Genomic DNA, 27570 nt, shown 5'->3' on the forward strand with positions numbered 1-27570 from the left:
CTGTCCCTGTGAGATGGAGAAAGCCGGCAGCAAAGGCCGATGACCCAGAGACTGCTAGCTGAGCCCAAACATGAGCATATGTCATCGGGAATGTTTTAAAGTGAGCCTTTTGGTGGACATAACTGTCCTTCCAGCACATGCTGCATTCCAGTGGACACACCACTAGCCCCTGCAGATCCCAGGCAGCAGCGGGGAACCTTCACGCAGCCACCATGGAGCACTTTAACCACCACAGCAACAACACCAGATTGAAAGCAGCGTGGCAACCTTGGTGAGGCAGACAGGAGGAAAAGATCTGCATGGACCAGCCTTCACTGACTGCAAAAAATGTGTTTGGGACAAGCGCTCGGCACAGCCAGCAGACACCGAGCTGTTCTGTTCTCCCTCCTGGTGCACTCTCTCCTCGGGAGCAGGAAATGCACATAAAATGCCTGGACCTTTTAACATAATTATGATTTTAAGGGACTGCAAGCAGCTCTGAGGAAACAATCATCTCGACCTCACTGCTAATCCTCACTTGTTCGCCTTTCACTCAAAAGCACAAGAAGGTTATTTGTAAAATGTAACCTCACTTCATTATCTAAGGTAGCGGCTGAGAAAGGACTTTGGAGAAGATTAAAGTTAAGGCAAGATACTCTCTTAATTAGAGCACATCGCCTTATTCAGATTGAGAGGGAACAGGGATCCTTATATGCAGCACAGAACTCATTTCAGGTCTGCTACACAAAAGGCAGAAGTTGCCACTGCTCCCATCTCCCAGAGTTCCGTTCTACTGTCAGAGCCCAGAATTCCACCTGGAAAATTAGTGTGCACAGGGGGCAAGCTGGCCACCACAGTGACCAGAAGTGCACTGCACACTCTGGTCAGCTCTCCTAGGTACAGGCAAGTATTTCGGATAGCATCACAGCTAAAGCTCAGGCATCTGCTCAGCAGCAAGCATCTCATACAAACAGGCTTCTAACACTGTCACTAGAAAAAATACACCCACAATGGCTCACCCACCCAGGCAAAGCATACGTTAAGCCACAAGAGCCTTCTCCTCAGCGCTGGTGTAGCACCACTCTAGGCCAACACCAGAAGCAGATTACGTTACCAAGAGTACATATTCTCCCCAAAAATCTGAAAACAACACAAAACAAAACCTGCACACTCCACAACTACTGTTCTTACAGGTAATTTGAGTACAAGCTAGGATTTCCTAATGGTGAAAGCTTTGTGAACTGAGCACATCCAGAAAGGAGTGCCAGTGAGAAAAAGGTAAAGCAGGGTGAGCTTTAATGGATGGCAAGAAAACAGAATGCCAAGGTGACAGAAAACAATGTGGGTCAACTTCAGGCAAGATTCCTGCCTATTGAAGGCTCAGGTTAACTTGCAGGTGCAGAAGCAAGCCAGCTTCTACTCTTCGCAAAGCTTTGCCACCAACTCCCTAGGATTCTCCCAGTTCCTTTCAAACCAATCCAGCAAACATCATTCTTTAACATCTGTGGAGCAACAGGACACCCACTGAAGGCTTCCAGTATGGTCACCATACTTGTATTACCATCTGACTTGATGTGGAGCAGCTGACCTGTTAACTCATTCATTTTGGTCTAGTATTAAATGTGGAGGTTGATGGCCCTGCCTATGGTGGGGAGGTTAGAGCTTGATGATCCTTGAGGTCCCTTCCAACACAGACCATTCTATGATTCTATGATTCTATGATTTGACGTCAGCAATCAGAATATAGGAAGCAGTACCACCTTGACAGCACAAACACCCATGACATTAAGAGTTGGGTTACACTAGATGTTTCTTGACTGGTACTAACAGATATCTCTGCTGAAATTTAGCACTGGATGCACACCACCAAGGCCCGCAGTCACCCATGACACCTTTCTGAACACACATCAAGCAGTTTGCCACTTAATGCCTTTCTTCATTCTGGATATTTCTTTCCAATATTGCCCACCTACATGAAATCAGAAGCACTGAGAAAATTGCTCTAGGCAAGCAGTGAAAGAGCAGGTGGGCAGGTTTTATATTCATATCTCAAAAACAGATCTACCCACTGGACAAAACCTGCATTTGGCTCAGGTCAAGGATGGCACCAGCTCTGCAAAGGCACTAAGACCTGCTTGCCAGCTTTGTTTCTAGGAGGCGGCCAATGTGAGTCCCTGTGGTGTGCAAACTATTCCCAGTGAACTGGCACAGGAGACTGCAGCCATCTGAGGTGCTCCCAAGCTGCCTGCCAGGCAGAATCCAAACCAAACAACAGTTCGCATTCAGTTGCCTGCACTGATCAACCCAGCCTCTTCAATAAATTAAACCCCTTCTTAATTGTATTGTCCCTTTTTATGTGCAGCGCTATCCAGAGCAGCTCCACTGGCAAATGACGAGATCTTTCAATACCACCCTCCAAGTAATTTATATGTAAATAATAAAAAGCGGGTCCCAACACTACTCCCTGCAGCACTCACCAATTAATCTCCTTTTAGCTTTTTACTGCCACCCTTTGTTTCCTGCCCTATAGCCAATTTCCAGTAGACTGTGCCAACTTTCCACTTAGTCTACAGCTTCATATCTTTTTATATTAATAACCTGTGATGCAGAACAGTTTCTCAAATGTTTTCTCTTTTTTGGAAATCAAAGTGCTCAGGCAAGATCATCTACTGCATTTTTATTTGTTTAATTCTCTAGTAGACATACCCCTGAAGGACTTGAATCTACTAAAGCGTGATGTTTGCTTCCTTGAACCACCTTGACTCCCTTTGATCAAATAGTACTTCTCGAAGTCCTTGCCTTGCTCATTCCTTTAAATGCTGTAATTCCCCAAGATTTCTCCAGAAGGCAGATGTGAATCTAAAACAGTCTCCTCTGACATATTTGTGAAGTTGTCAGAAAGATTTCACTAACGCATTTGAAAAGGGAAAAATTCTCCTTGGTTACTCTCTTATCATTTGCTCTGCCAGGTGACGTTGGGTTCATTGCCAGCAAAGACCAAGTACTTTGTCAGAGCCACACTGCTTCTACTGAATAGCTGAGCTGAGCTGAGCTGCTGCTTGAAAATTTCAGGATGAAATTCTGCTTCACAGCTGCAACAAGAAGGCCCTTGCTGAGCCTTAAAACGCAGAATTTCCTGCTGAAAGCTTTCAAATGAGCTGTTCCATTATGAAAAATAAATATTTAATTCCATGCCAGAGAGCCTCAGCCATGGCTTGCCTGCTTTGTGCTTCTCCAGTTCATTATAAAAGGCTCAATTCTCTAGAGCTCACCAACCTGCAGAAGTCCTCCATATCTAATCTCAAAACAGCTGAGCCACTGAATCCTGATTACATTTGTCAGTCTTGGCTACATGACTTCTCCTCCCATAGCCTGGCACTCTATCAAAGTGTAAATTCACACCACTCCCAAATTACTTCTCTCTCTATTTTTGGATGCAGTCGCAGGGACGCTTACCTTTCCTTCAGACAAATTTTGGTCGACAGACTATACCAGAATTTTGTCACACAGCAGTAAAAAAAAAAAAAAATCACCTTTCCCCCAGATTTGGAAAGGACACTGTCATTACAGCACGGAAACAGAAGCCAGGCTTGGATTCTCCCCATGTCACGACTCACTGTGTGCCTTCACTTCCTGTGCTTCCCCTTTTCTAGGTCTGGAAACCAGACATTGTGCTTCCCTACCTCTAGAAAGAGGATTCAAAATCCAATGCTGCACTAAAGGCTAAATGTAACTGCTGCCCGAGGCCACTGCGCTTGCTTCCAAGTGCCAGGTTTCCCAGATGGCAGCATAAAGACTTTTCTTAGTGCTGGTTTCTCAAACGGTGTCCACATATGAACAGAAGAAGATGGAGAAAAATGTGAGGAGATAAAGTACTGGGGGCCTCTCTGGGAAGAGAAGGAAGAGATGGCTAAGAAAAAGAGGTTCAGTGGCAAGCAAGTCAGAGCATATGTTACTTCCTAATATAATTCAAGTTGTGTGGTTAGTTCTTTCTTCTTTCCTCTTTTCCGATGTCTCTAAATCAAGGTGGCTGGTGCTCTGTCTTTACTCCTGTTGCCCTAGTAGATTTTTGCTGAATTTAGCTGAATAGGGAACACGGAAACACAAACAATTTTGCTTCCCTTTAATAATGCAGTTAAGAGATCCAGAAACATGGATAGCATAGGAACTGAATGCCATATTCCAGAATTTGAACGCGTGCACACACACACACACTACACACAAATTAGAAAAGCCCATGAGAGGCATTGGTTTATATGCACAGACAAATACAACAGCAGCAATTGGCAGAGATGATACTGCTGAGATACTGCGCTGCAGCTATTACATACCCCAGAAACAGTGCGTCTCAGCATGCCAGACAGAAAAATAAATAGGTAAAATTGCATCATTTCACTGGCGCTAAACAAAACCATCGAAGTGATGAGGGCAGAGCTGCTGCCTGCCTGGCAGAGAACAGCAGCAGGTCCCAAGTGATGGACTCCACACACTTGAAGGGGGGGAGGGAAGGGACCAGACTGATAGCAAGGAAAAGTGAAGAAGGGGCTATCTCTGGATTTCCTCCTTTTATCCGGGACCAGAAACTCTCAGCATTTTTTTCTAATTTTCAAGTCTCAAAGATGTTGTAAGCAAGGTCAATTAAATCATCTTCTTCCTTCCTAACAGTGTTATGTCATTTGTGTATTTTCATTCTCTTGCATTACAGAATCACAGAATCGCAGGGGCTGGAAGGGACCTCAAGAGATCATCGAGTCTGACTCCCCTGCTAAAGCAGCTACCCTACAGTAGGTCACAATGTGCTTTATTTATTGCTGTAGCAAGCAACAAATTCAAAGTCAGGTACTGGGTATGGTTAAAACAACAGAAAGCCAGCTGTCAATGGCAATTGGGCTATGGCAGTAAAGCCTCCTCTTTTCAGGATGGCATGCTTTTGCTTAATATTTTATATAGAATATGTATCTGTTCTCAGATGTAGGAAGACAAATAAAGCCACAGAGTAAAAAGTTTGCATGTTTCTTCATGCAGAAAAAAACCTGCAACCCCCTTTAGAAGCCTATATATCTTTCACTGCAAGTTCCATGGTGATTAAAACCTGGAATTGGTTGCAAGTCAAAATGATGGAAGCATTTAAAACCGGTTCCCAAACAGGTAAGTAGCAAGTTCACTACTCCCTCATAATAAATATCACACAATCTCCTCTTCATGCTATCATCTGGAAATGCGCAGTGCCACTTCTACCATTATTTGGGCTTTGCACAAAATCAGCATAAAAGATTAAGCACAAGATGTGAAGAGGCACCCAGACGGAAGCATAAAGCACTCTTCCAACGTGCTCTTGGCATTTTCCTACCTAGCAGTTAGATTTGGTACCCTCTGCCTAAAGCAGCATGCATGCTACTGTGGAAGACATCCAATGCCCCCTTTTGGAGAAGGCAGATTTATCTCTGCTTCTGTGAAGGCATGATCCAGGCCTCAAAGGGCACATGAAAATGGGGAGAGATGGTCACATTGAATGGTGAGGATATGTGGTAGCCAACGACTAGGGAAAGAAAACATCAATGCTCTGGCTGGGATAAGGATCAACTGGAGGAAGGCAAACAGCTGGGGAATTCATAACATTCCTATTCCAAGGATGTTACTAACTTCAGGTGTCACCCCACAAACACCTTTGGGAAGTGCAGCATGTTACCTGGATGGAGCCGCAATCAGAATGGAGTCAGATTTGGGAAGAACAAATAAGCACAATAAGTACATTTGTTTCTCTTCCACAAATGAGGTCGTTGAATCTTGGCAGTTTTACCTCAGGAGATGAGGATAGGAAAGGTTTGATGTAGATATTGGAGTCGTGAACCTTCAGGTCATGGTCTCCCAGTCCTCGAGTCACGCCAATTGTTGCCATAACCCGAGCCTAGAAATAAAGAGATGGGGTCAAAAACTGTTACAAACACTGTGTCAAGATGGAAAGAGATAACATTCCTATTTGACAGTTGGACTACATGATCTTAGAGGTCTTTTCCAATTTTAATTATTTTCTGATACTCTATAAACTGTTGCAGTTAGGGATGAATTTCCCTCATTCTCCCAGGAGCTTAAGATTTAACATAGCTAATCAACTTATAAAATTCACACTCACGGTATCTCCATTTCTTATTTTGTAATTGTTCAGATTTCAGTATGCATACGTTCACCTTAGAATATGACCACCTGTGAGGTATGAAACTATGTGGAACCGATATGTGACAGTCACCTGGCTGTTCCATATCAGTCAGTGAGAGCACTCCTTCAGCAAATTATACTATTTGTACAAAGTAAGTATTGCAAAAAGAACTAGAAGCCTAATTACTCACTTAAGAAACCTGAGGCTCCCTCCTTTTGACATATTGCCACATATTCTCTCCACCAAGGAAAAATGCCAAAGGTCAGCTGCTGAATACACAGAGCACAGGAACTGCAAGACCACACAGGTGATGGTGCCAGTGACCACTGACTCTGTGGCTCACTGCTATTACTTCAGTTCTAATGCTTTTTTCCTTAAACATCTTCCTCTGAGACAACGGCTGTTTCTCAAGAGGTGCCAGGCTCTTCTTGAGTAATGCTTTTCCAGAGACAGACCAGGCATTCTGCCTCATGGGGAACCTAGCTCTCTGCTACCTGCACCTCACTTCTGTAAAATTCTGGCTTTGCCACAGCAGTTTCTGAGCAGGAATGCTCACAGCAACAGTAACAGCGTGAGACTGACTCAAAATTATTTTGTCTCACTCACCCCTGGCTCCATAAGGCAATAAGAGAGTAAATTAAAAAGATGTGAATGAAACATTTTGCAAATAATTATAAAACTAACCAAATTCAGAGATAAGCTGCAGGTCTGAACCTTCAAAACTTGGGCTAATTTTGAACAGCGTGCATTTTTGCATTGAGATAAGAACCTAAAGCAGCTATAAAGGGGAGCACTATTTAGAAACACAGTGAGCATACCAATATCGGCAAACTGACACCACTGCACCCTTGTATTGATCCAGCTGCTGCATCCAGCTAAGCTTGCTGGGATCAGCACTAATGATCTCACTGTTCTTAATCAAGGAATTGGAAACAAATTTCGTCCAAATGGAAGGGTTCGTTTTTTCCTTTCAAGAAAAATTAACAGGAATCACATCAGAAAAATTCAAAGGTGAGTTCACATACACCAGCTGAAGAAGGTGTGGTTAAGGGCTGTTATAATTCCTAAATCCTGCCCTGATCCCTTTTCTTCTTAATTAGATTTTTTACATCTCAAAGCACTGTACATTGTTATTAAATAACTCCCTGCTTTGTTTTCAGCAAACAAGAGTTATTTTGCTGTCTTCATCCAGACTAGTTATATCTTACAATCAAACCAGGATCATTTAAAGTCATTTACTGAACAGGTCTTACTGCAGCCTGGTTATTTACAATGAAACAAAACCTAAATCAAACTGAACAACAAATGACTATGCTTGCTACAGAACTGCTTTTTAATGCTGAGCTCTTTTCTTTCCTCCATCCTAGACACGAGACTGATTTATGACAGAACCAAGATATTCTCTCAAGCTGTCAAAGTGATAAAATAAAGAGATACTGAGTGGAAAACATTGGACTGCCACAGGCTAAACTGAGTGGTAAACAGCACAGAATTCCTTCTTCTTTGCCCTGAGGAAAGCGCATGTGCCCACCTTCTTGCCTTCTCCATAGATAAGGGGAAACTTCAAGTCATCTTCCTCAATGGTTTTGTATGCCCTGTGGGGGGACAAACAACATTTATAAAGCTTGCACTCAATTAGTGACCCAGCGCCCTGAAACAAACAGCTGTGATTTCTTTATTGCTTTTCTTTTTTTTTTTTTTTCTTTTGAATCATTATTTTTCTAGGGACTCTGTTTTTTATCCAAGATATACCTTCCTTGTCCTCTGGAAAGATTTTTTTTTTTAATGAAGATTTAGTCAATTTCTCCAAAAGAGATCACAAAGAAGTACATAGCAAAACAACCTGCTCCTCTTGCCTGCAAGGAGAAAGAGGTAGACTGGTATAGTATCCTCATCAGGTAAGATATTGTTGGCTATGGCAACAGCTATACCATAATACAGTGCCATTAAAAAATATTAGCAAACAAACTAGCCAATGACTAGGTGCACACATTTACGGAGTGATGAGCAACAACTGAGTGCATACGTGGTCACGGTGTGAAACAGCTCTCCAACAGTGTTCTCACCTTTCAAGATTGCTTAAACCAAGCAGCATTCACATGCTCAAGAGTTTTAAAAGGCTATTTAGTGCTTATTTGACCTTGACTGCAACATTCAAGGTTGCCAGAAATTTTATATTTTGCAGCACTTTTCCAATGGACATGGGAAGTAAATGTTCATGCTTTGATTCTGCTTGCCATGTGCCTGTGTACTCTGCCTTTTACAGATCCAGCTGTTGACACTGATGAGGTGAGAAGGTGAGCAATTTTGCCAGTGAGAAATAAAATAAGATAGCTGCCACTCTGACAGCCACAGAGCTCCCTATTTTTTTTGCAACACAAACAACACTGGGCCAAAGAGCTGAGCAGACTTTGTGATCAGGGTATGTCACCCCACAACTTTCCATAGGGACATGCTTCCCTTCGTGCTACGAAACTGATCCTCCCCAGATTATTCCCTGCATGTTGTCCTTCCTCTATTCTATGCCTGCCTCAATCCTTGGAGTGATACCAAAACCATCATTGAAAGCACAAGTCAGCACTCCTCAATGAAGCAGAAGGGACAGGACCACAGCAGGGTCCTGCCAGCCCCTGCTGTGTGGTTCTCAAGCTGGGCTGGCTGCTTGAGCCTCAGGGAGATACATTCAATTTAAGCAATGTGACACAAAACAGCAGGAAATTAAAAATTAAGGGTGAGGTCCTAAACTGTAATTGAACTGTCCCCTGCTTCAGTAAAGTATGGCATAGATCTGGGATCAATAGTGCTGTTTTACATAGCTATGCATATTGCAGCAAACAGGCAAGCCTCGGACTTGAAGTAGTAGTGTAGATATTTAAGGCCCACCACTGGTTTTCTAGTAATCTCAGGTTCAGTCCTTTTTGGGATTTGGGTGGTAGGGTAGAAAAAAAAACAAAAATAAACCAAAACTAAAAGAAGAAACAGCAGTGGAAGTCTCCACACCCACACTACAAGATATCGCTAAAAAGAACCAGGTAGGGTTTGCAAAACACAGTGGGCACTTCATGGGAGGCTCAGTAGTCAAGAGTATCTTGGATACCTGGGCATCTCAAGTTATGCTATGGAGAAAACATTTAAATAGCACAAATCAGTACTCATAGCCAGCACAATAAAATTTTACTGACATTCAAAACTTGGAATGGCATTTTCTTGGGAAGGATGAGTCAGTCAGTCATGGACTTTGCTCCTGTTCCTTTCTTTACATCCAGCAGGCAATAAATCAGAACTATGCCTCACTCACCAACTTGGGTATCCTGGTTTGAACAAAGAGGAAAATTTTACCATAGTTCTATTCATTGCCTGACTGCTCACGAACACATCTCACAGCTTCCAGTTGGACCTACAATGCTGGAAGCCTTGGGAAAACCTCCTTGAGGAGAAGTCTGAATCCTTCTCATTCCTTTGCATAGAAGCAGTTGTGCTCCAACACCAAGACAAACGGTGTGTCAGCTTAGTCCATACTAGTCACTGGAGTCAAATGACTAATGCAAACCACAAGCTCAGCAATTCCTGTTGGATTTTTAAGTTGCTAGACATATTTGTTACAAATAGCAAACATGAATAATTTGACATGACTTAACTACTTGTAACCTCCCTTTTTAAAGGAATAAGAAAATTCATTCTTTACCTACAGGTAACATTATTTGCAAGATAACTAAAGATACTGAAGACTGAAGCTCCCACTCCACATCATCTTCTAAGTAGCCAAAATAGGGATTGACTTTTCATACCACTTTCTCCTCCCTCTTTGATTTGCTTCTCAGCATCTCACACCAACTGTGGTTTAGGAAGAAGGGGAAAAAGGAAAGAGAGGTGAAGGGGAAAAAATTATCATATGAGCCAGTGTTCTTCAAAAGAATGGTCTCAATGACCGAGTCCATCAATTCTTAAGGACTCATCATAAAGACCATCTTTTACTGTGACACAATAGTGCAAGGATGTTGGCAGAGGCTATGTTGCAAAGGCTGAAGCCTACTTGTTTCATAAAGAGATTAGGAAGGGCAGCTGACTGGCCTATGACCTCCTGAAACTATGATACTCAATCAGTGAAGACCCCTAGGCCAACAATGATTTGTTTTTTGGTTTCTCACAGCAAATCACCTCTTGGACTCAGAACCTAGGTGTCAAGATTCATCTCACGCACTTCTTTTTTCTGTATCGATTTTGCTATTGCCTGAAAAATTATCAACCTTTGAGAAACAATGCGTAAGGACTGTGACCGCAGCAGTGGAGCTGGCATGGATACACTGAAAAGCAATCTGAGACACTCAAGAAAAGTACCTAAGTCCTGCACTACTAGTGAATCAGAATTAATAATATATGAGCTTGTGGTTTCCTGCAAAAGAATGATGAAGGACAGCTTTTCAGCTAGAAGCTCTGCAACTGCGCAGGGAAGAAGGAAGGAAGGAAGCTATGAAGTTCCTGGTGATTTATGCCATGTGAAACCTCCTGTACTTTGTACATGTGTTTATTTCACACAAGCTACAACCCTCTGGACTATTTCACTTGACTTTATGCAGTAAAGTTGCATTTATACCTTCCTGTGCTCTTTAGAGAGTATGCTGTACATAAAGATATAATATGGCAATCAGTATATCAAACACAGACATATGGAGAACCTGAGGGGGTTGTTTGGCTTTTTTTAATACCAATGCAGCCTTGTTCAGACATCTTCATAATTCAGTCTACCTCGCTGTTTTAACAAACACAAATGCAGGGTTCCAATTCTCCACACTCCTCATCTCCCTCATCTGCATCCCAGAAGGATTCAACAGCCACCAGGGCATGAGAAGACAGGTTATGAAGACAAGGCCATGCTACTGCTTGCTGCTCTGAGTTAGCCTAATCCCGTCAGTGCTTTGCCACGTAAACCTCTACTTCTCCAAATGGAAAAACAGAGCAGTAGAGGGGGGGGGAGCAAAAAAGGCAAGCTTTTGCCCAGCTAAATCTAGCTGCATTTCTTTCAGTTAACTTCATTTCTTCTTTTCGTTTCAGAAGAATTATGAAATGGTGCTGCTGTCCAAAAAAACTGAACTAGGGCTTGACATATGTACCACCCACAAAGTTACATTTGGACTCAGGACCAACATTTTGAAAAACCAGGCCAAATCGCACCAGGAGCCAAAAGAGATGTCAGAACGAAAGAACTAGGACTGATATGATGTTACTCATATGCAAACTGGAATCTGCTCTAAATACACGAAAAAGAAAAAAAAAACAAACCATCAGAAGCAGTTAAATACCAAAGACAATCTATCAAATAATTTTTTGCAGTACATGCAGTCATTAGTAGTACACTAAATATTTGGTAAGTAAGAGACTATCAAAACTACATACACACTGCTGAGCTGGAGCTTGAAATGGTAGTCACCTTCCAAATACAGATTTCATGAGCCAAAATCCTAGAGAATTTCTTACATGCATTAAGCCTTCTGTTCTTAAAATTAGTCTTCTGAAAGCACACAAATTCATGAGTAGGATGAATAGAAGATGCAAATATACAAATAAAAGTTTTTGGTGATAAAAGAACACACTGCATTTTCTTTTACAGCATACTGTATAAATCTGCTGTTCATGAAAGGGTATTGTATCAGCTTCCTTGGGTACAAAAGATGGTAGCGAAAAAACAATCTATGCTGACCTAAAAGGCTATGTTCTGTGAATGACATAAGAATCCAGATTCCATGCTCACTGCGTGCTCTGCTTTTCCACAGCATTTGGCTTTAGAACACTTGCTCATTTTTCACATCTCTGCTAGTGACACCCGATATTTAGGGAGGAACAGCAAAAAGAATCACTATCAGAAGGCTTTAGCTTGAAGCACAAAGCAAAACCCACTTGTGGAAAGCACAAAGGAAAAGAACTACAGCATGAGAAATCTCTTAGTTTATATTGAATACAAGGATGAAGACTCTCCTTTGAGACATGTTTGTAGACAAAAGTGTATCTCTAGCACTGTTTCTCTACTAGCCTGCAAAAAAGCAAAGACATACCAAACAACATACCAAACACAACAAAACCTTCCAGCAAACCAAAGAACCTTCCATCTCCCTGGTCTGTGTCACCCAAGGTCAAGCCTTCTTGGCCATACCAATAGAAAAGGAGAGTTATATCCTTGAGAAACACACAATTTGATAGAAATAGGTGTTTCCCTCCTGCCCTGCCTGTCCCGCAGCCCCAACAAGGAATAAGTGGGTTGGAGCTACCTTTGGATAACAGAGCTTAAACCACCACCCCAAAATGAACTCTTTGTATTGTCTATTGAGCTACACACAAAATTTTCCAAAGGGAGAAGTGATATGTAGCACAGGTTAGGCACAGAGCACTGAAAATTATGCAATTTATGTCTCAATGAAACCATAATTTTTTAAAACATCCCTACACATGTGCTTTTGCAGAGTCAGGATCTTTAAATCCAGAGAGCACTGTCTGATACTAAGTACCCTCTAGATATGTTAGCTTTAATGTTTCAGTGTCTTTCCCCTATTACTCATCTGACATATAGTTTAATGAGGCAAAACTACAATATACAAATACAATAAAAGCACACAAACTATAGTAATGTTTGTTAAGAGAAATGATGATGGCAAGCCCAGGTGGATTAAAGAAGACAGATGCACATGCATATATGCACAAATTGTTTTTAGGGAAACATCTATTCTACACCAAGATACTCTAATAGGTTTTCTTCCAAGTAAAGAGGGAAACATACAAGTTTTAAAATACTTTTTCCTCACAAAAGGCAGAAATACCTTTTCCTAAATCTGAAACTGTTTTAGTTCTGCAAATTCCAACTCTGTTTACACATACATAAATTACAAAAAAAAAAAAAAAAAAAAAAGTTTAAAATTTGTGTGTGCCTTGCACACAGATATTTTTTCCATCTTGGTCAAATCAGACTGGTACTTGAGCTCTGAACCTCCAGGATGCCTGCGCTGTGGTGTACAATCAGTCCTAACACAGAGTCTGGACTGTGTTGGATCGGACACGTACCCCAAGTACCACATACTCCTGTGGATGTAATTCCTAAGCAAAGCGAACTCCACCATCTTGGCCAGCCCACTTTAAAGACTCAAGCATTGGCATCTTCTCTCAGGCACTTCCCTGAGTATGGCTGATTTTTTTAATCCATTTACTTCTAACAGAAAGCAGTGGAGAAAGAGCTGCAGATAGGGTGGACAAGGACCTCTCCAGGTCCATAAAAGAGCACATTAGGAAAAACCATAACTGAGGATAATTTACAAGCACCTTACTCTTTTTGTGCTCAGGAGAAGAGGAGGGACAAAACAAATGTACTGCAGGCACATTTACTCACTGTTTGCAACTGGCAGAGCTTCCACCACTTGCAAGCACCTGAACCTGTGTGCAGGAACTACAGTTGCACATCAGAGGGGTTCGTGTTTTGCAACAGCTTCACTGGGTCAAGGCCTTTTTCACAGTAATTTTGCTAACTTAGGCACTTCTTAAAATTTACTTCATCTCTTCTAAAAAGACAAACAGGAAGGTTTGTCAGCAACTTACCCTGAAGATAGAGGGGTAAGGGAAGTGGGCTGCCAACACCCTATAGGCTTAATGCACTGTGATGGACAAAAGCATCATTTGTAAATTCACATTTTGCTGCACTTCTTGCTAAAAGGATGTAGTAAAGCAGATGGAAGGAAGACTGCTTGTTCACCCACAGTGCCTGTTCCACACTGGCCAGCTGGGATCCTCTGGAAAGAAAGGATCGTGCAGCAAATTCTTCTGAGAAAGATCCCTGTACTGCAGGATGGGGCAGGCAAAAAGACAAAGCAAGCAGAGACCTCACAATCCCAGCAGCAATACTGGAAACTGGGAGCAAAGGGCCTCCTCTCAACTGAGAGCAGAGACTTAATTTCATCTGGGGCAGCGATGTAAAGGAGCAAGATTTCCTGAGGGCCCAGCAGAGGTCATATGGAATGTGTGCAGCTTAGGAAGCAACAGAAGGTGTCCAGACTAGAAAGAGGAAGTGGGGGTAAAATACTTCACCTTAACCAGGACGAAGATTTGGTTTTGGTTTTCAGACTGAAGATTACTTCAGTTTAGTTTCTGTCCGATAAAACAGATTCCACAGACTGGGAGCCTTTTGGGGTCCTTTCACATGAGGAATCTGATCTTACACCAAGGAAGAGCCCAAGTGGAGTTGTGCAGCCATGTAGGGACAGGTCTTGGTGCACTGCTTCCAGAAGATGCTTCTGTAGAACATGACTTGGACCAGCCACTTTCTTGCCAGGCTCACTTGGCCCCGGAGACACTGTTTCCAAAGAGGTTTACCCCAGACTTACTTTCTTTCTTTGTTGCAGAACAATTATATTTTGTTTTTGCTTTCTCCAGTCCCAAAGACTCTGGCTCAGCTCTTGTGGCATGTGCGCACTTGGGGAAACTGGAGTCATTCATCACTGCCAGGAGATATGCTGTACGCAGCAGGTCAGCTCCCACCTCCCGCTGCTCCTGCAGCGAGGGCTGCAAATCTTAAAAAGATGCATAACATGCACATTGCAAACAGCCATTCATCATTGAGAAGCCATGCCCCAGACACCCCGGCACAGCCCAGCAAGCTGCTCCAGCTGTGCACACTGAGCAGCACCCGGCTGCCTCGCAACCAGAGGAGCACGAGGACAACAAGCCAGGCAAGCGGCCGCGGATCGCCGCTTGTGCTGCAAAGGTGACATCCTCGCTCTCCACTCTCTAGAAAGGTTTAATGCTGCTAAGGTGGCCCATAATCATTAAATTATGAAAATGTAAGTTGCTGGGAGGAAATTAATACCAGGCATGGCTTGGGAAAAGGCTGCTTTCTTGTGAAGTAATTATGAAATTAAAATTTGATCTCTCCCTGGTGATTGCACAAAGGATACGGTTGAGGTCTCAAGCACAACAATACAGGCAGGGTTTCAGCAGAAGCAGCACAGAAGGTTTCACTAGACAAAAAAGCTCAATTAAAAAATGGGGCAGGGAGGATGACTTTTTGTAAATTACATGAATTTGGTTAAAAGGCGTAATCAAGCAGGTTATGGCACAGGGTCTGCAGACTTCCAATTACTTTTTACAAGTTGGATTCAAGCTGTTAGGAAATGCAGCTTATCTGAATAAGACTAATAATGCTAAGCTAATTAGACCCACAGGCATTAGCCGGCAGATAAATTCAGGCAAAAAGAGGGACAGTGTCACTTTAAATACTGCCTTGGGATCGGAGGAAAAGCTAATGAGGAGTGTCAGTTGGGGCTGTTTTATTAGGTGGCTCTCCAGAGGATACAGCTCGAGGTTTCTGTAGCAGGGCTTCTGTGCTTGATTCAATAAATCAATTTATATTAAATGGGGGTGCAGCACGGGCGTCTGCTTCATAAAGCTCTCTGTGGCATTTCTCAATCTGCTTATGCACTGCTCAGCCAGGCTACCTGAGCGCGATGTCAAAGGACGTGGAGCGGAGCAGTAACGAATAAGGCAGCAGCCACACTGGCAGTATTTGTTCAATTGGGCTTGCGCATTACCAAGCAAAACATGTACATTGGCTCTCACCGTGGTACTCTGGATCCCCAATAAGTGATTAATGAGACACTGGTTTTTGTGTGCCGGAGACTGAACCGCAGACTGCAAAGCAGGCTGTGCAATGAAAGCAAAAGGCATCCATCTCAAACAATATAAAATGGCTTGAAAAGTGAAGTTGCTTTTTCAATCAGATGCTCAGAGGCTGAAAGACATTCCCTGTTGGAAAAGAAAAGGGCGAGCACAGAATAGGCTGGTGGCTTGCCAGGAAGTGGCCAATATTGACTCTAGAATAAAATAGGTTTTGCTCAGCGCTAGCTCCTGGGCACCAGCCTCTGCCTTGGAATCAATCACAAGCATAGCGCGTCCCCAGGTCACGCACTGTGACAAAACCTCACCAGAAGCCAGTAGTGCCCTGCAGGTACTGTCAATGGGCACACTCAGGTGCAGCACACAGCCCTTTAGCTCACTGTGCTCTGGGGCTCTAGCCCCAGTGGCATGGCTGGGGCTGCACTGGGTCAAACCGCTCTGTATGGGTCCAGTACAACTGTGTGCAGACCTGGAGGGCAAAGGAAGTCAGGAACATGTCAGGACTGAAACCAGATTTTTTTGTCCAGGCTCTTTTGCTGCTGAAATTTATTGAGCCAAAAAGCTAGAGCTTTGATCTGAAAACAAGCATTCAACAAATCCTGCTTTAATGCAAACACCAGAAAGGCCACTGTTTATGTTCTGAGGAGAAGTAAGAGGTTAATTTTGAAACCACAAAGGCTGATGCCAATGGATAGTGCCTTCTGGATACCTCTGGTTAAGCACAAGGCTGTAAGGCTGCAGGAGGCTGACAGGGCACACTGGACGAAACAGCAACATATGCCTGTGTGCCGTAAGGGACACAGTAAGCCAGAACAGCACCAAGCAGGTTTGGAGATGATGTCTGAGATGCATTCAGAGCAAAGCAGAATTGTTCTCCCTCATTTACCCACATGTAAAGAAAAGCCTGCCAACCGCGTCTTAAATGCTAAATAAAAGGAGGAGATGGAAAACACTCACTGTGTGCAATCCTTAAAAGGAGCACAGTTCTCACCAGGCATGCCTCTTTCCCATTTATTTCTACCTCTTTTAGCATTGGCAGCATTTTGCCCTTGTGGCCAGAGTCCTCCCCGAAGCTTCTATTGCCAGGATGTGTCCATGTCACCAGAAGTACCCTTTCTGATTCAAGTTTAACCTCGGCAAGCCGTGGTTTGCAAACCCCAGACCAGAGATCCAGCTGTGAAAGACTGTTAGTAACACAGATGTCTGCCAGCAAATTACAGCTCGAGACAGCTTGGAGGCTTGTTCAGCAGGAGACACAGCTCTTAAGATGCTTTGCCAGCTACAGAACGCTTTCTGCAACCGCTACTCCATCATGATGTGTGGGGGGTGAGGTTGCAGGAGGAGCAGCTCGTGGCCAGCTTCAACCTAGATGGGATTCATTTTATATACATTTAATGCAGCAGATTTCTCATCCCACTGGAGAAAAGGGAGAAAAGGCAAGGAGTGAAAGAGAAATGGAGGCAGAAGAGAAATGCCGGTGTCAGGGCAGTTACAGGCAGCCTGGACTAGTGATGTAGCACACATTGCTGGATCAGTGGTTGTCCTAATGCTGCAGGGAAACTTGGCAGCTCTACTACCACTGTGGGCAGCTGAGACAAAGCCAGTGTGGAAACTTCACAGGAAAAAAAAAGAAAAAAATGAAAAGAAAAAAAAAAGGCCAAATGCATTTATGACAGATCGAAAGACAATAACTTTCTGTAATCCAAATGAGCTGGGCAAGCCAATCCATTGTTGAGAATCTGAAAGGCTCCAGTGCACAGGAGAAGAGTAAAAAAAATAAATAAATAAATCATACAACTTCTAATAGAAAACACAGAAAATGTCCTGAATTTTAAAGTAAAACAGTTTATTTTCCCGAGGAAACACCAGAGCAGAGTTTTACACCCTCCCACTAAAGGAGGCAGTAAGTGTGAGGCTGTTTCTTCCTGACATCACCTGCACCTCTCTTCGGGTACATGCAAATGTCAACACACAGTGAAATCACCGACCAAAAAAAGATTCAGACAATTGATCTGCCTCTTAAGTGATAAAGGTTTGGCAACACTTTAGCAAACCAGGCTTTGGCTGGCCAAAGCACCACCATCTGACGTTTTCTAGAAAAGAAATGTATATGCTAATTTATTTTCCATGATAGATACTGTCCTTAGAAACAAATGGAGAACAGATATGTCCTTGGCTGCCATGTCCTGATGCATCAATTACTTTGAAGGATTAGAAGGGGAAGAAAACAGGAGCAAGACTCTTGAGGTGGAAAAGAATCAGTGAAATGTCAGCCACCTGAAACCATCACCTCTGAGAGGCCATCAAGGTAGAAATCTCACACCTTGTCCACAACCTCAGCCACTGAGAGTGACCCAGATTTTGGACAAATAGAAGCAGATTTCATTTCCTCAGCTTAGGAGATGACTGCATGTAATTCGATGGAAAACAAGACTTCCTTGGGAAAGCACACTGAGAAAAGAAATAAATCCTTATTTAAAATGACTCTGACTTCGACAAATGCTACAACAATAGAGCGGTTCCCTCACCATTTCATTGTCCTGAAGCAAAAAAAAAGAAAGAGGCAATATGTACTCTAGCTATGGGGTAGAGAACAGCTAAGAGATTCAGATTCTTTGATTCAGGACAAAAATGCAGCCCCCATTTTCCACTTCCAGCTAGAAGTCAAAAGGAACAGCAGGGAGAGGTAGTATCATCACAGTCTCCACATGCTTTTGCTTGGCACAAGCCACCCCTTTCTGGGAAAACACTGAGGTAAATTCAGACTTCAATTTTCAAGTCACAATTTTTGTATTTGTTCCAGAACAACTACTTACAGCTAAGCGTATTTGTGATAAACCAGTGGTAATCTTTGCACTGACCACATCAGAATCGGTAACTGGATCGATGTGTGTCCCACACTTCAGGAAATTCAGAGAAATCAGCAGGAAAATCAACTCACTTCTCCCCCCTGCCATATGCTAGAGTTAACAGAGTTCACACACCAGTACTGAAATACAATACATCAAAACAAATCTGCAATCAGTATAGACTTATCCAATATCTTCTACTTGCTATTCCACATATAAAACATGTTCCTTCCTATTTATCTTTCTTCTAAAGCCAAGCTAGTTATGCAATAACCATTCTGAATAAGGTGAAGTGCTATGCACATATTCACAAGCAAGGAACAAACTGATATGCAGACTTATCCCTTTGTTGAATTTTTAACCATTCCAACATTGTATGCATCCCAGCATCTTGCTTGTGATTTTTACTGAAAAAAAAAAAAACAACAAAAAACCACTGTAAATAGGACTCTCACTGTGGTGTTTGAAACAGCTCTTGCTGTTTCTACTTTCAAAAAGCAGTTATTTTTCATCCTTTTCTTGGTATTTATCAACACCAAATTTGATCACTGTGATGCCCATTCATGTAAATCATTTAATCCTTCACAGTTCCTCAGAGCCCTTTTTTGTTTATTAATAGAAGAGCTGTGTCACCTGCAAATACTGCAAGTTCAGTCATTCTAACTGTATTTCCTTTCCAGACCTCTAAGCAATTGGGGAAAATCCAAACAACTCCTGTGAACCTGGGGAAACTCTCTTTATCTTTCAATCAGTTAAATAACTCTGCTCCTACCCTCCTTTTTGGAGATACTTACATACCTCTCCACAATACTTGTTGTGTGATTTGGCTTCCTCCCCTTCTCCCCCCTCCAAGTTGCATCTCACATCTTGAAAAATCTTTTGGAAGTCTACATGAAGCCATTCCTTTCTGATGCTTCAGAGATCGATGTACTTAATAAGAAAAATCTCCCTTTGCAGAAACTGAGAGTCTTTCAAATATTTTACTGTTCAGCCTCAGTTGGGCCAATGTTCTCATTTTGTTCCTATTCTTTTGCTCTTGCCTGCAGCCTTTTCAAAATGAGCAGCCACTATTTTCAGGAAAGGATTACATATTTATATTAGCAGCTGTTCAAGTTGATGGACAATTATGAGTATTCCCAGATTAATATGTTCTGTACAGTACAAAGACTCCAGATTATATTAATAAACTTAGGTTATTACTCTGCCATTACAATATCATTATATTTACGGTCTACAAAGTATGGGACAATCAGAAGCATGTGGAGCTGTAGTTGTACTTGCACGTGCAACTCTCCAAATCTACAAGAGCTCAGGCTTTTTTACCCTCTCCATCCCTTCCTTTCCTCAATGAACATTTTCTTAGGATGCTAAAACACAAACAGCAGAGAAGCAAAAGCCATTTGCATATATAAGACATTTGCCTTTATATGTCACATACACAGTACTCAGTGACAAGGAATTGGATTTTTCTGAGTGAGAGTCACTTGAAAAAAAGCCTCTTGAACTGACACAAAACAATGAAGACACTGACAGAGACAAAGAAAGAAATATTAGGTTTGTCTAATGACAAAAAAACTCATCACTCTTTCTGTCTTCATCTCATCAAGTCAATGCTGTTCATTCAAATTTTTCATTTTAGGATGAATATAACTTTTATTTGTATAGGCCCTCAAGGATTACCCAAATGAGGTGTTAGCTGCAGTGGAGCATGGGAAGCAGCTCTTTTCTTCTGCAAGCACTGCATGCAAAGGAATGGTCATCCACTGATCCAGATTCTATAAGATGTTACTTGCAAGATAGGAAAGTTGTTTATCTGTCTTTCAGGAATACTCCTGGCTTATCTACCCCTTTGAGAGTTTTCTCTGCTTTGAGTGCTCATGTGCTAAAATGATCTGTGGTCTGGGCTGTGGAGGCAGGTCAACTCATTTTAAATGTTAATTTCTAAAAGAAAAATACATCTGAAAGATAAAAATACCTTTCTTTATAATATAAAGGTGTATACCTCCACCTTTGATGCAGTTTACTCACAGATGTGTACAAAGCAGGCAAATACTGGGGAAAAGGCTGACCTCTTGCTGAGAAGGGCACATCCTTACCAGCCAGTCATGTTGAAGTCACGGTAGAGCATCCTCTTTCCAACTTCCTTGCGCTGCACCCTCCGTGGAAACTCTAAATGTGTGAACTCATTTCCCAGCAAGTGGGGCTGCATGTAAGCCTGTGGGTAAAAATCAAGCCACAGATACCACATGAAGATTATAAAACATCCTCTGTTATTACTGAGGCAGCACTACTATCCCTTCTCACTCCCTTCCCACACACTTTTTATTTTTTCTTTTCCTTTTTCCTCCTTTTCGAACAAGGACGATAACAAGCTTTACTCCAGCAAGGTGCACATACACTAGTTCCCATACTACCTGGAGTCTGGTAGTGGTCTTACGTGGAGCAGCCCTCTCTTGCTAAAAACCTTTCATTCCTTCTCACCCCTTCTCACCATCTATGATCTCTAAAGTACTCTTCACCCACTGACCTTGAAAGAGTCTGCAGGGATTCATACAGAAGAACATCTCCTTTTGCAGGCTGATGACTCAAGAGAATAGAACAGTCAAATGACAAAGCCATTCAGCAAGTAAAGACTTGGAGGGTGTACATGTGGAGAAGAGCTCAAGTTGGCTCCACCAAACCCAAGGCTTGAGTACATCACAGCATGAGAACCATGAGGCAACTTCAACTTTGTCCACTGCACGCTTTTTACACATATCACCTGACAGGTTATCCTTAGATGTACCATATTTTTCCTTTGGAAATAAACTTTACTTGTTTTTCTTTAATAAATGCATAAACAATCCTTTCCTCCCAACATAAGCCACACTGTGAATTTTTTTGAAGACGTAGACAAATTGGCTAGGGAACAAAAAGAGTTGCATTTCTTAACCTTTCTGCAGGTATCTCTTTTTCCTTATCCAGCCAGTTAAGGCAATAACGTCTGTCTTATCTTTAGCAGCAGTTGCCGTCAGGGCAGATCAAATGAGCTGGCTTTAGTTGCTGGGTTTGTCATAAATCTAGCACTCATCAAAGGTGAGCAGCAGGAAGCAGTGGAAGCCCTTATTGATCTACCTGGCAGCTATCATACAGATAGTTCATAGTAAAATATTTCCTGCATTTAAGGGCTGAACCTGATCCCACTCAATTTAATAGGAGTTGGATCGGGCTCAGTACATCACTGTGCTAACTGTCGATCAGCCTGCCCCTGCTCCCTTTGCCAGGCATCCTTTCACAGCTCAGCTGAGACAGGACTGAAGGAGATGCTCTGTGCAGCTGACAAGATTGGATTCTGCTTTCAAGAGGCAGCTTTTAAGCACACAAGTATGATCTTGACATTGTGATCTCTTCCTGAAATGGGAGCTCCATCAGATTCACTGTGCACAGTTCAGGGAATTACATTTTTCCTCCTGCAATCTACAGGCATCCAAGGTTCCCTTCTGCATCTAAAATTCTATGGCCATATAATTGGATTGCTGCTACTCAATACAGAAATGTCTGAGGAGCAGAACTGACTTCTGAGTTGCCAAGCAATGTTAGATGAGATGAGGCTTTCCATACTTCCAGAACTCAGGATTCTTTATATAAAAATACATGTAAAGTTTGCATTTATTTTTGCTCAAGCTGGAAAGAAGTTGCAACATCCCTAATGATTTCTGTATTCCACACATAGCATTTTTTTAAATCTTATTTGTTCTTCCTAGTCTATGATTTTATAAACTCAACAGTATGCTTAGAAAGTGCAATTCACTTGTGAAGATAAATAGCCTATCTTGATTAAATCATTACAAAGTACTTCTAGGTAAAGAATAGTGTTACCTATCTGAGAAAAAAGACTTACTGAAAGCAAAAACCTCTAAGACCTGAAATGAAAATGGAGATATTTAACTCTTAGATTATGAGATTATTTATTAGGCTGGATCATGGGTTCAGAAGAAATAAACTTATAGGCTTTTAGCATTTTTCCGTTTGAAAACAAGAATTTCCTTTATTGAAAAGGGAAAGCAATTGGGAGAGACTGCATTTCATAAAGATTTACTCAGATGGAAAGTCTGAGGTCACAAGTGAAATAAGATTAATAAAGCTGGCAGAGTTACCACAGGACTGCTAATGTTCAAATAAGATTTCTCTTCCGCAGCCAAGCCTCAATGCTTGATTTACAATCTAGGGATCTTAACTTGATTCTAATATTTTTGGCATCACTGGAACAGGGGGAAAAGAGCAATTTGGAAGCTTATGGTGCCGTGAGCTGAATTCTTATGTGAAGAATTTTTTTTTCTTTTTACTCTTTTTTTTTTTTTTTGGTTAGGTGGTTTTTTTTTTCTTTTTCTTTTTTAACAGTTTTTCTTGATGCTTCATTGTGATTCTATACAGAAAAAAGTACAGCTATGACTTTCAGTTGAGTTTGTTGAGAACTGTTCTCCATTTGGTACAAGGCAGGGTTCTTCTCCCTTTCCACCCCTACCAAACTATGCTGAACCAAAGAATAAATGAAAGGACCTCTTTGAAAATCTGCAGTTTTCTCAAGTAGCTACACAGACACTAAGAAATCCCTTGAACAGATTAAAAAAAAAAAAAAAGAAAACATAAGCACAAGCTAAGTACCAGAATTTCAGCTATGATGAGGCATCACATTTTAATTTTTCATTTGTTTAGTCACGATTTGTAAGAACCTCAGATTAGAAACATCATTCAGAGAACTTAAAATGTAATAAAAACAGTGACTATCAAACACTTTCTGTATCCTTATGAGGCATGTTCAGACAACATTGTTATTCTGTGTTACAGAATAACAGGAATATTTTCCATCATTTTTTCTTTCAGAAGCTGCTAGTTTTTTTGGCATAAATCTGGCACGGTTTGTATCATATGTTTGGTACTCAGCCATTTTATGGTGTATTTTGTGGCTGGATGTATTACATTCAACATTAGCTGTATGAAATGGAGTCTGTTCAGGGAAATATTAGTCACATTTCTTTCAAAAGGCCATTTACTTCCTGCTGTGTTTCCCAGTGTTCAGCAAAGCAAATACGAAATTAAGATAAACCCAGACTTACGCACTAGTGCGCTCGTTAATTAGGTGGCAGGGAACATCTTGCATATCTTATTGTACCTTGCAAGTCTCTTTCCTTCACTCTATTCCCATATCTGCCGATGCCCTGTTCAGCTCCTCCACAGCTGATGTGGCAACTAGCAGTTCTGCTGCACTGCTTAGTATTTCTGTACATGTTTTTCCATGTGTCAACCATACCTTACAATAGTATTCTTACTGTATCATGTCATTTTCTCCAAGAGGATATTTTACTACCTGAGAATACCTCTCACAACAGCATGTACTGCACAATGCATCCAGTTGTCACCATACGGCCAGGTTCACATTTAAGCCAAACGGAGATAACTAAAGGAGGTGGGGGTAGAAGAAAGGAAGGAAGTAGAAGATGAATCCATCCCTGGATTGGTCCTCCCTTTGTTACAAAAAGACAGGACCTTTTTTACCTCAGCATCATGCAGTGCAACAGATGGTCAAAGCAGTGCTATGTTGAATGAATTGTTATGGAATTAAGTCACGTTTGACTTGTAACTTAGGGACCAAACTTACTTTTGGGATGTCTAGGTTCACCACCTCTTCCTGTTCCCCAATTACTCAACCCTCACCTGGACAATGAAATAAGAACAAGTTCTCTTTGAACTCACGCCTGTCCATTCTCTTTGCACAAGTGGTGCCAAACACAGAGCACCCACGTTTTCTGAGGGAATAAGCAACAAAATCCATACAATTTAATACTGCAGGTTACACTGTCATGACTGAAATTAATAGTCTCCTCAGAAGATTGAAGAAAAATTGTTTCTCAAAATATTTGCCCACACAACTGCTGCACATCCCAGAGCATTCCCAGACAATACAGGATTGAGTTCTCCTTCAGGATACACAGATACAGGAAGCCAGAGCCTTACTAGAGTAGGCACTGTATAAGATATCCTGCCAGAATGCTGAATAGAAAAGATAGAAACCAAAATTCAAAACCAAAGGAGATTTGTGAAAGCATGCTAGTGAAGGGGAAACAGTGTGAGCCCTGACCCGCTTTGGGAAGCCAAAGAGCCAATTGGATACTTGTGTAAGGCCTTCAAGACTTTAAGGATCTCTTTAAGGAGAGCCCTCTGACTGAAGGACTGCCTTTCTGTGCAACATCTTTGTAAGCTCCCTGGTGCAAAGTCTGTTTCCATCTCGCCCACACTCATGTACCCTGCCGGAAGCCTGCGGAAGGCCCTGTGGAGCTGTGTGATGTCCAGTATGACTGGTTAGTGAATTTGTTCTTTTGAACTGAGGCCTGGAGGTCACTCTTGGATACACAGCAGTAAAACTGCATTAAAATATGACCTAGGTATAGAAAGCATTTGTTTTTCCCCTAGTTTTTCAACCGTTGCTATTTGGAACACAGTTGTATCTAAGACTGGGATGGAGGACTTCATGCAATAAATTTTACATGGCCTAAACAGGTCCTTTTCCTGCAGATTTCTTTATGTATGGAAACTAAGGCCCTGAAGACGAGGATGAGTGCAGAAGACATCAGCTAACCTAAACTAACGTCCTGTGTGGCCAAGGTAATCAACAGGGTCTAAAGGCAGATAAAGGCTTCCCCACTCTGACTACACTAAAAGAATCTTCACAAGCAGCCAATACTCAGTAACCTGTCTACCATAAATTCACACCCTCCATTTGCCTTCACAACTTCTCAGCATAGACAGCCTTGAGCTGAAACATCACCCCTGCACTTACCAGGTGAAATATTTATATTAAAATGATTAACTGACTTTCTTTCTATCGTTCAAGAAGAACAGTTCCATATGTTTGGAACAGAGAAACTTAACTTCAGCTGCAAATAAGAAAATAAATCCAAAGCAAGTAAGTTTCACAACAAAATATATGAATAAAGCAGAAAGACAGAAGAATCAGGGGACAACCCAAGGTGATGAGTAAATTGGGATCTAATCAACAGGACAGATGCAAGAGTGGAGAGTCATATCACTTCAGAGTGTAACATTCATATCAGCCTTGTAAGGAATTTGGTTGTTTGTTGTTTTTTTTTAATGCTAAAGTAAAAATGTTACTTATGAAATGTTATACTTGAAATTATCTCTAATTTTGTTTCATGCTCTTGCTGTCTTGCATGTATTTTCTTTGAACATTATACCCATAGCCCTGGTATATTTGTTACATACTGAAATAAAATAAACAAACAAAGGTAAAGAAATTTCCAAAAGAAACAGAAGAAATGCTTTTCAGATCGGCTCCTGTTTTCAAATACAAGCCAGAAAGGACATCAAAAGACAAAAAATCCCTTGTAGGCAATGTTTTATCTCTTATTTCCTACAGAAGCACAAGACTTCCTAGATACTAAAGATACCTTTTTATTTTAAAGGCAAACAAATTATTTTAAATGTAACGGGAGTGTAAATATTTATTAGGCCTCTTTTCCATTTGGTTCTCTGAATATGAATATTCCTAAAGTAGCGTTTCCTCTGAAATTTTCAGCTTCAAGCCAGTGAACCTGACTAAAAATCAAATGTGACGGTTGTGGAAACATTTGCATTTCCTTTAAAATCCTCCACCACCACCCCTTCAACCATTGGCATTCTACTTAGTTTCAAACTACAACTCTTGAGTCAGACTAAAGAAAACAGATGCATGAAGAACAAGGAATGCCTCCAGCCTTGGCCTGTCCATCCTGCTTCAGAAAATGCAAATAGTGACACTGTCTTGTCTTATTCTTGAATTTCCAGGGGAAAAAAGCAGGAGATCAGAGGAAGCAGAAAATAAATCTTTCAGACACATTAATAATAGCCTTTTGATGAACAGCCAATGAACTCCAACCAACTGATCTGAAAATCAGCAAAAAACTCGAAAAAAACAACATGATCATTTGCATAAAAAATTATATCATGCATTTACGTTTCTTAGGCAGCTTATTGGCCAACATGACTCGATGTATAAAGCATCCTTCATCTTCCTGGGTAGTTATACTGTCACAGCTGCATGGCTGTTGCTACAGCAAATAAGCCTTTCTTCACCTACCCTACGCTGCAGCTACTAACACTCACTCAGATCACCTCTAAGATGGACATCTTTTCCCCAAGCTAGCTCAACTAGCATACTATTACAGCAAATGAATAAAACCCAACAATATTGTTCACATGTGTGCAAAGAGCACTCTTATGTACTTTATACTATCACAAAGTAAACACTGGGATGTACTGAAATACCTCTGTGGCTTGTTAACTGTGTGTCTGAGCTCTCGTTATCCAGCACCAATAAGCTGCCGAAGGTCAGCAGCTGAACAAGGTACAGAAGGCTTCTACAAATAAGGTAAGACTCCTTTCATCAGTATTTGCATTGTCAGGCTTTTCTGCACTTTTGCTGATGGCTAGAACACATATATACATGCACAATCAGTCATTGGTGTTCAGCAGGCATGTGGTCCTCTACTGAGCCACAGTAACTCAACAATGTGGGCCTGAAACTCTGACATTCCTGGGCAATGCTCATCAGCAGCAGCGCCTGATTTGGTTCTCCAGTCTCTTACCAGATACTGAAGTCTCTGGCGTTCGGTCTCTGGAGTGAATTCTGAAGACATTGGAATGACTTCACCGTTTCGGATGATTATAGCCCTGCAGGAGTAATAAAGCATTGTTAGTAGAGGGGAAAAATGTAAAAACACCCAGAAAACCAGGGGCTACTGTCAGACACTTATTCTCTTTGGAGTCATAGTAAAATAAAGCAATTTCTTTCCTACTGAAGTTATCAACAGACAGGATAACAATTCCTGCTGTGCATCCTTTAGGCTGGATAACAAAGTATATTTGTATATGCCAAATTCATTTCAGAGCACACAAAAACAT

At 41.6% G+C, this 27570-nt stretch overlaps 1 protein-coding gene across 3 annotated transcripts in view; it reads right to left on the reverse strand.

Moving 5' to 3' along the window:
- PPM1H (protein phosphatase, Mg2+/Mn2+ dependent 1H) overlaps positions 1-27570 on the reverse strand; it is a 132752-nt gene that overhangs the window by 11562 nt on the left and 93620 nt on the right. For all 3 annotated transcript variants that reach the window (XM_085220291.1, XM_085220303.1, XM_085220297.1), the window contains exons 5-8: positions 27255-27339; positions 20730-20848; positions 7668-7731; positions 5780-5887 (exon numbers count right to left, since the gene is read on the reverse strand). In XM_085220291.1, the coding sequence (XP_085076417.1) occupies positions 5780-5887; positions 7668-7731; positions 20730-20848; positions 27255-27339 (376 nt within the window). The remainder of the gene's footprint in view (positions 1-5779; positions 5888-7667; positions 7732-20729; positions 20849-27254; positions 27340-27570) is intronic.

This window comes from Meleagris gallopavo, chromosome 1 (assembly GCF_905368555.1).
Source record: "Meleagris gallopavo chromosome 1, MGAL_WU_HG_1.1, whole genome shotgun sequence".
Lineage (NCBI taxonomy): Eukaryota > Metazoa > Chordata > Aves > Galliformes > Phasianidae > Meleagris > Meleagris gallopavo.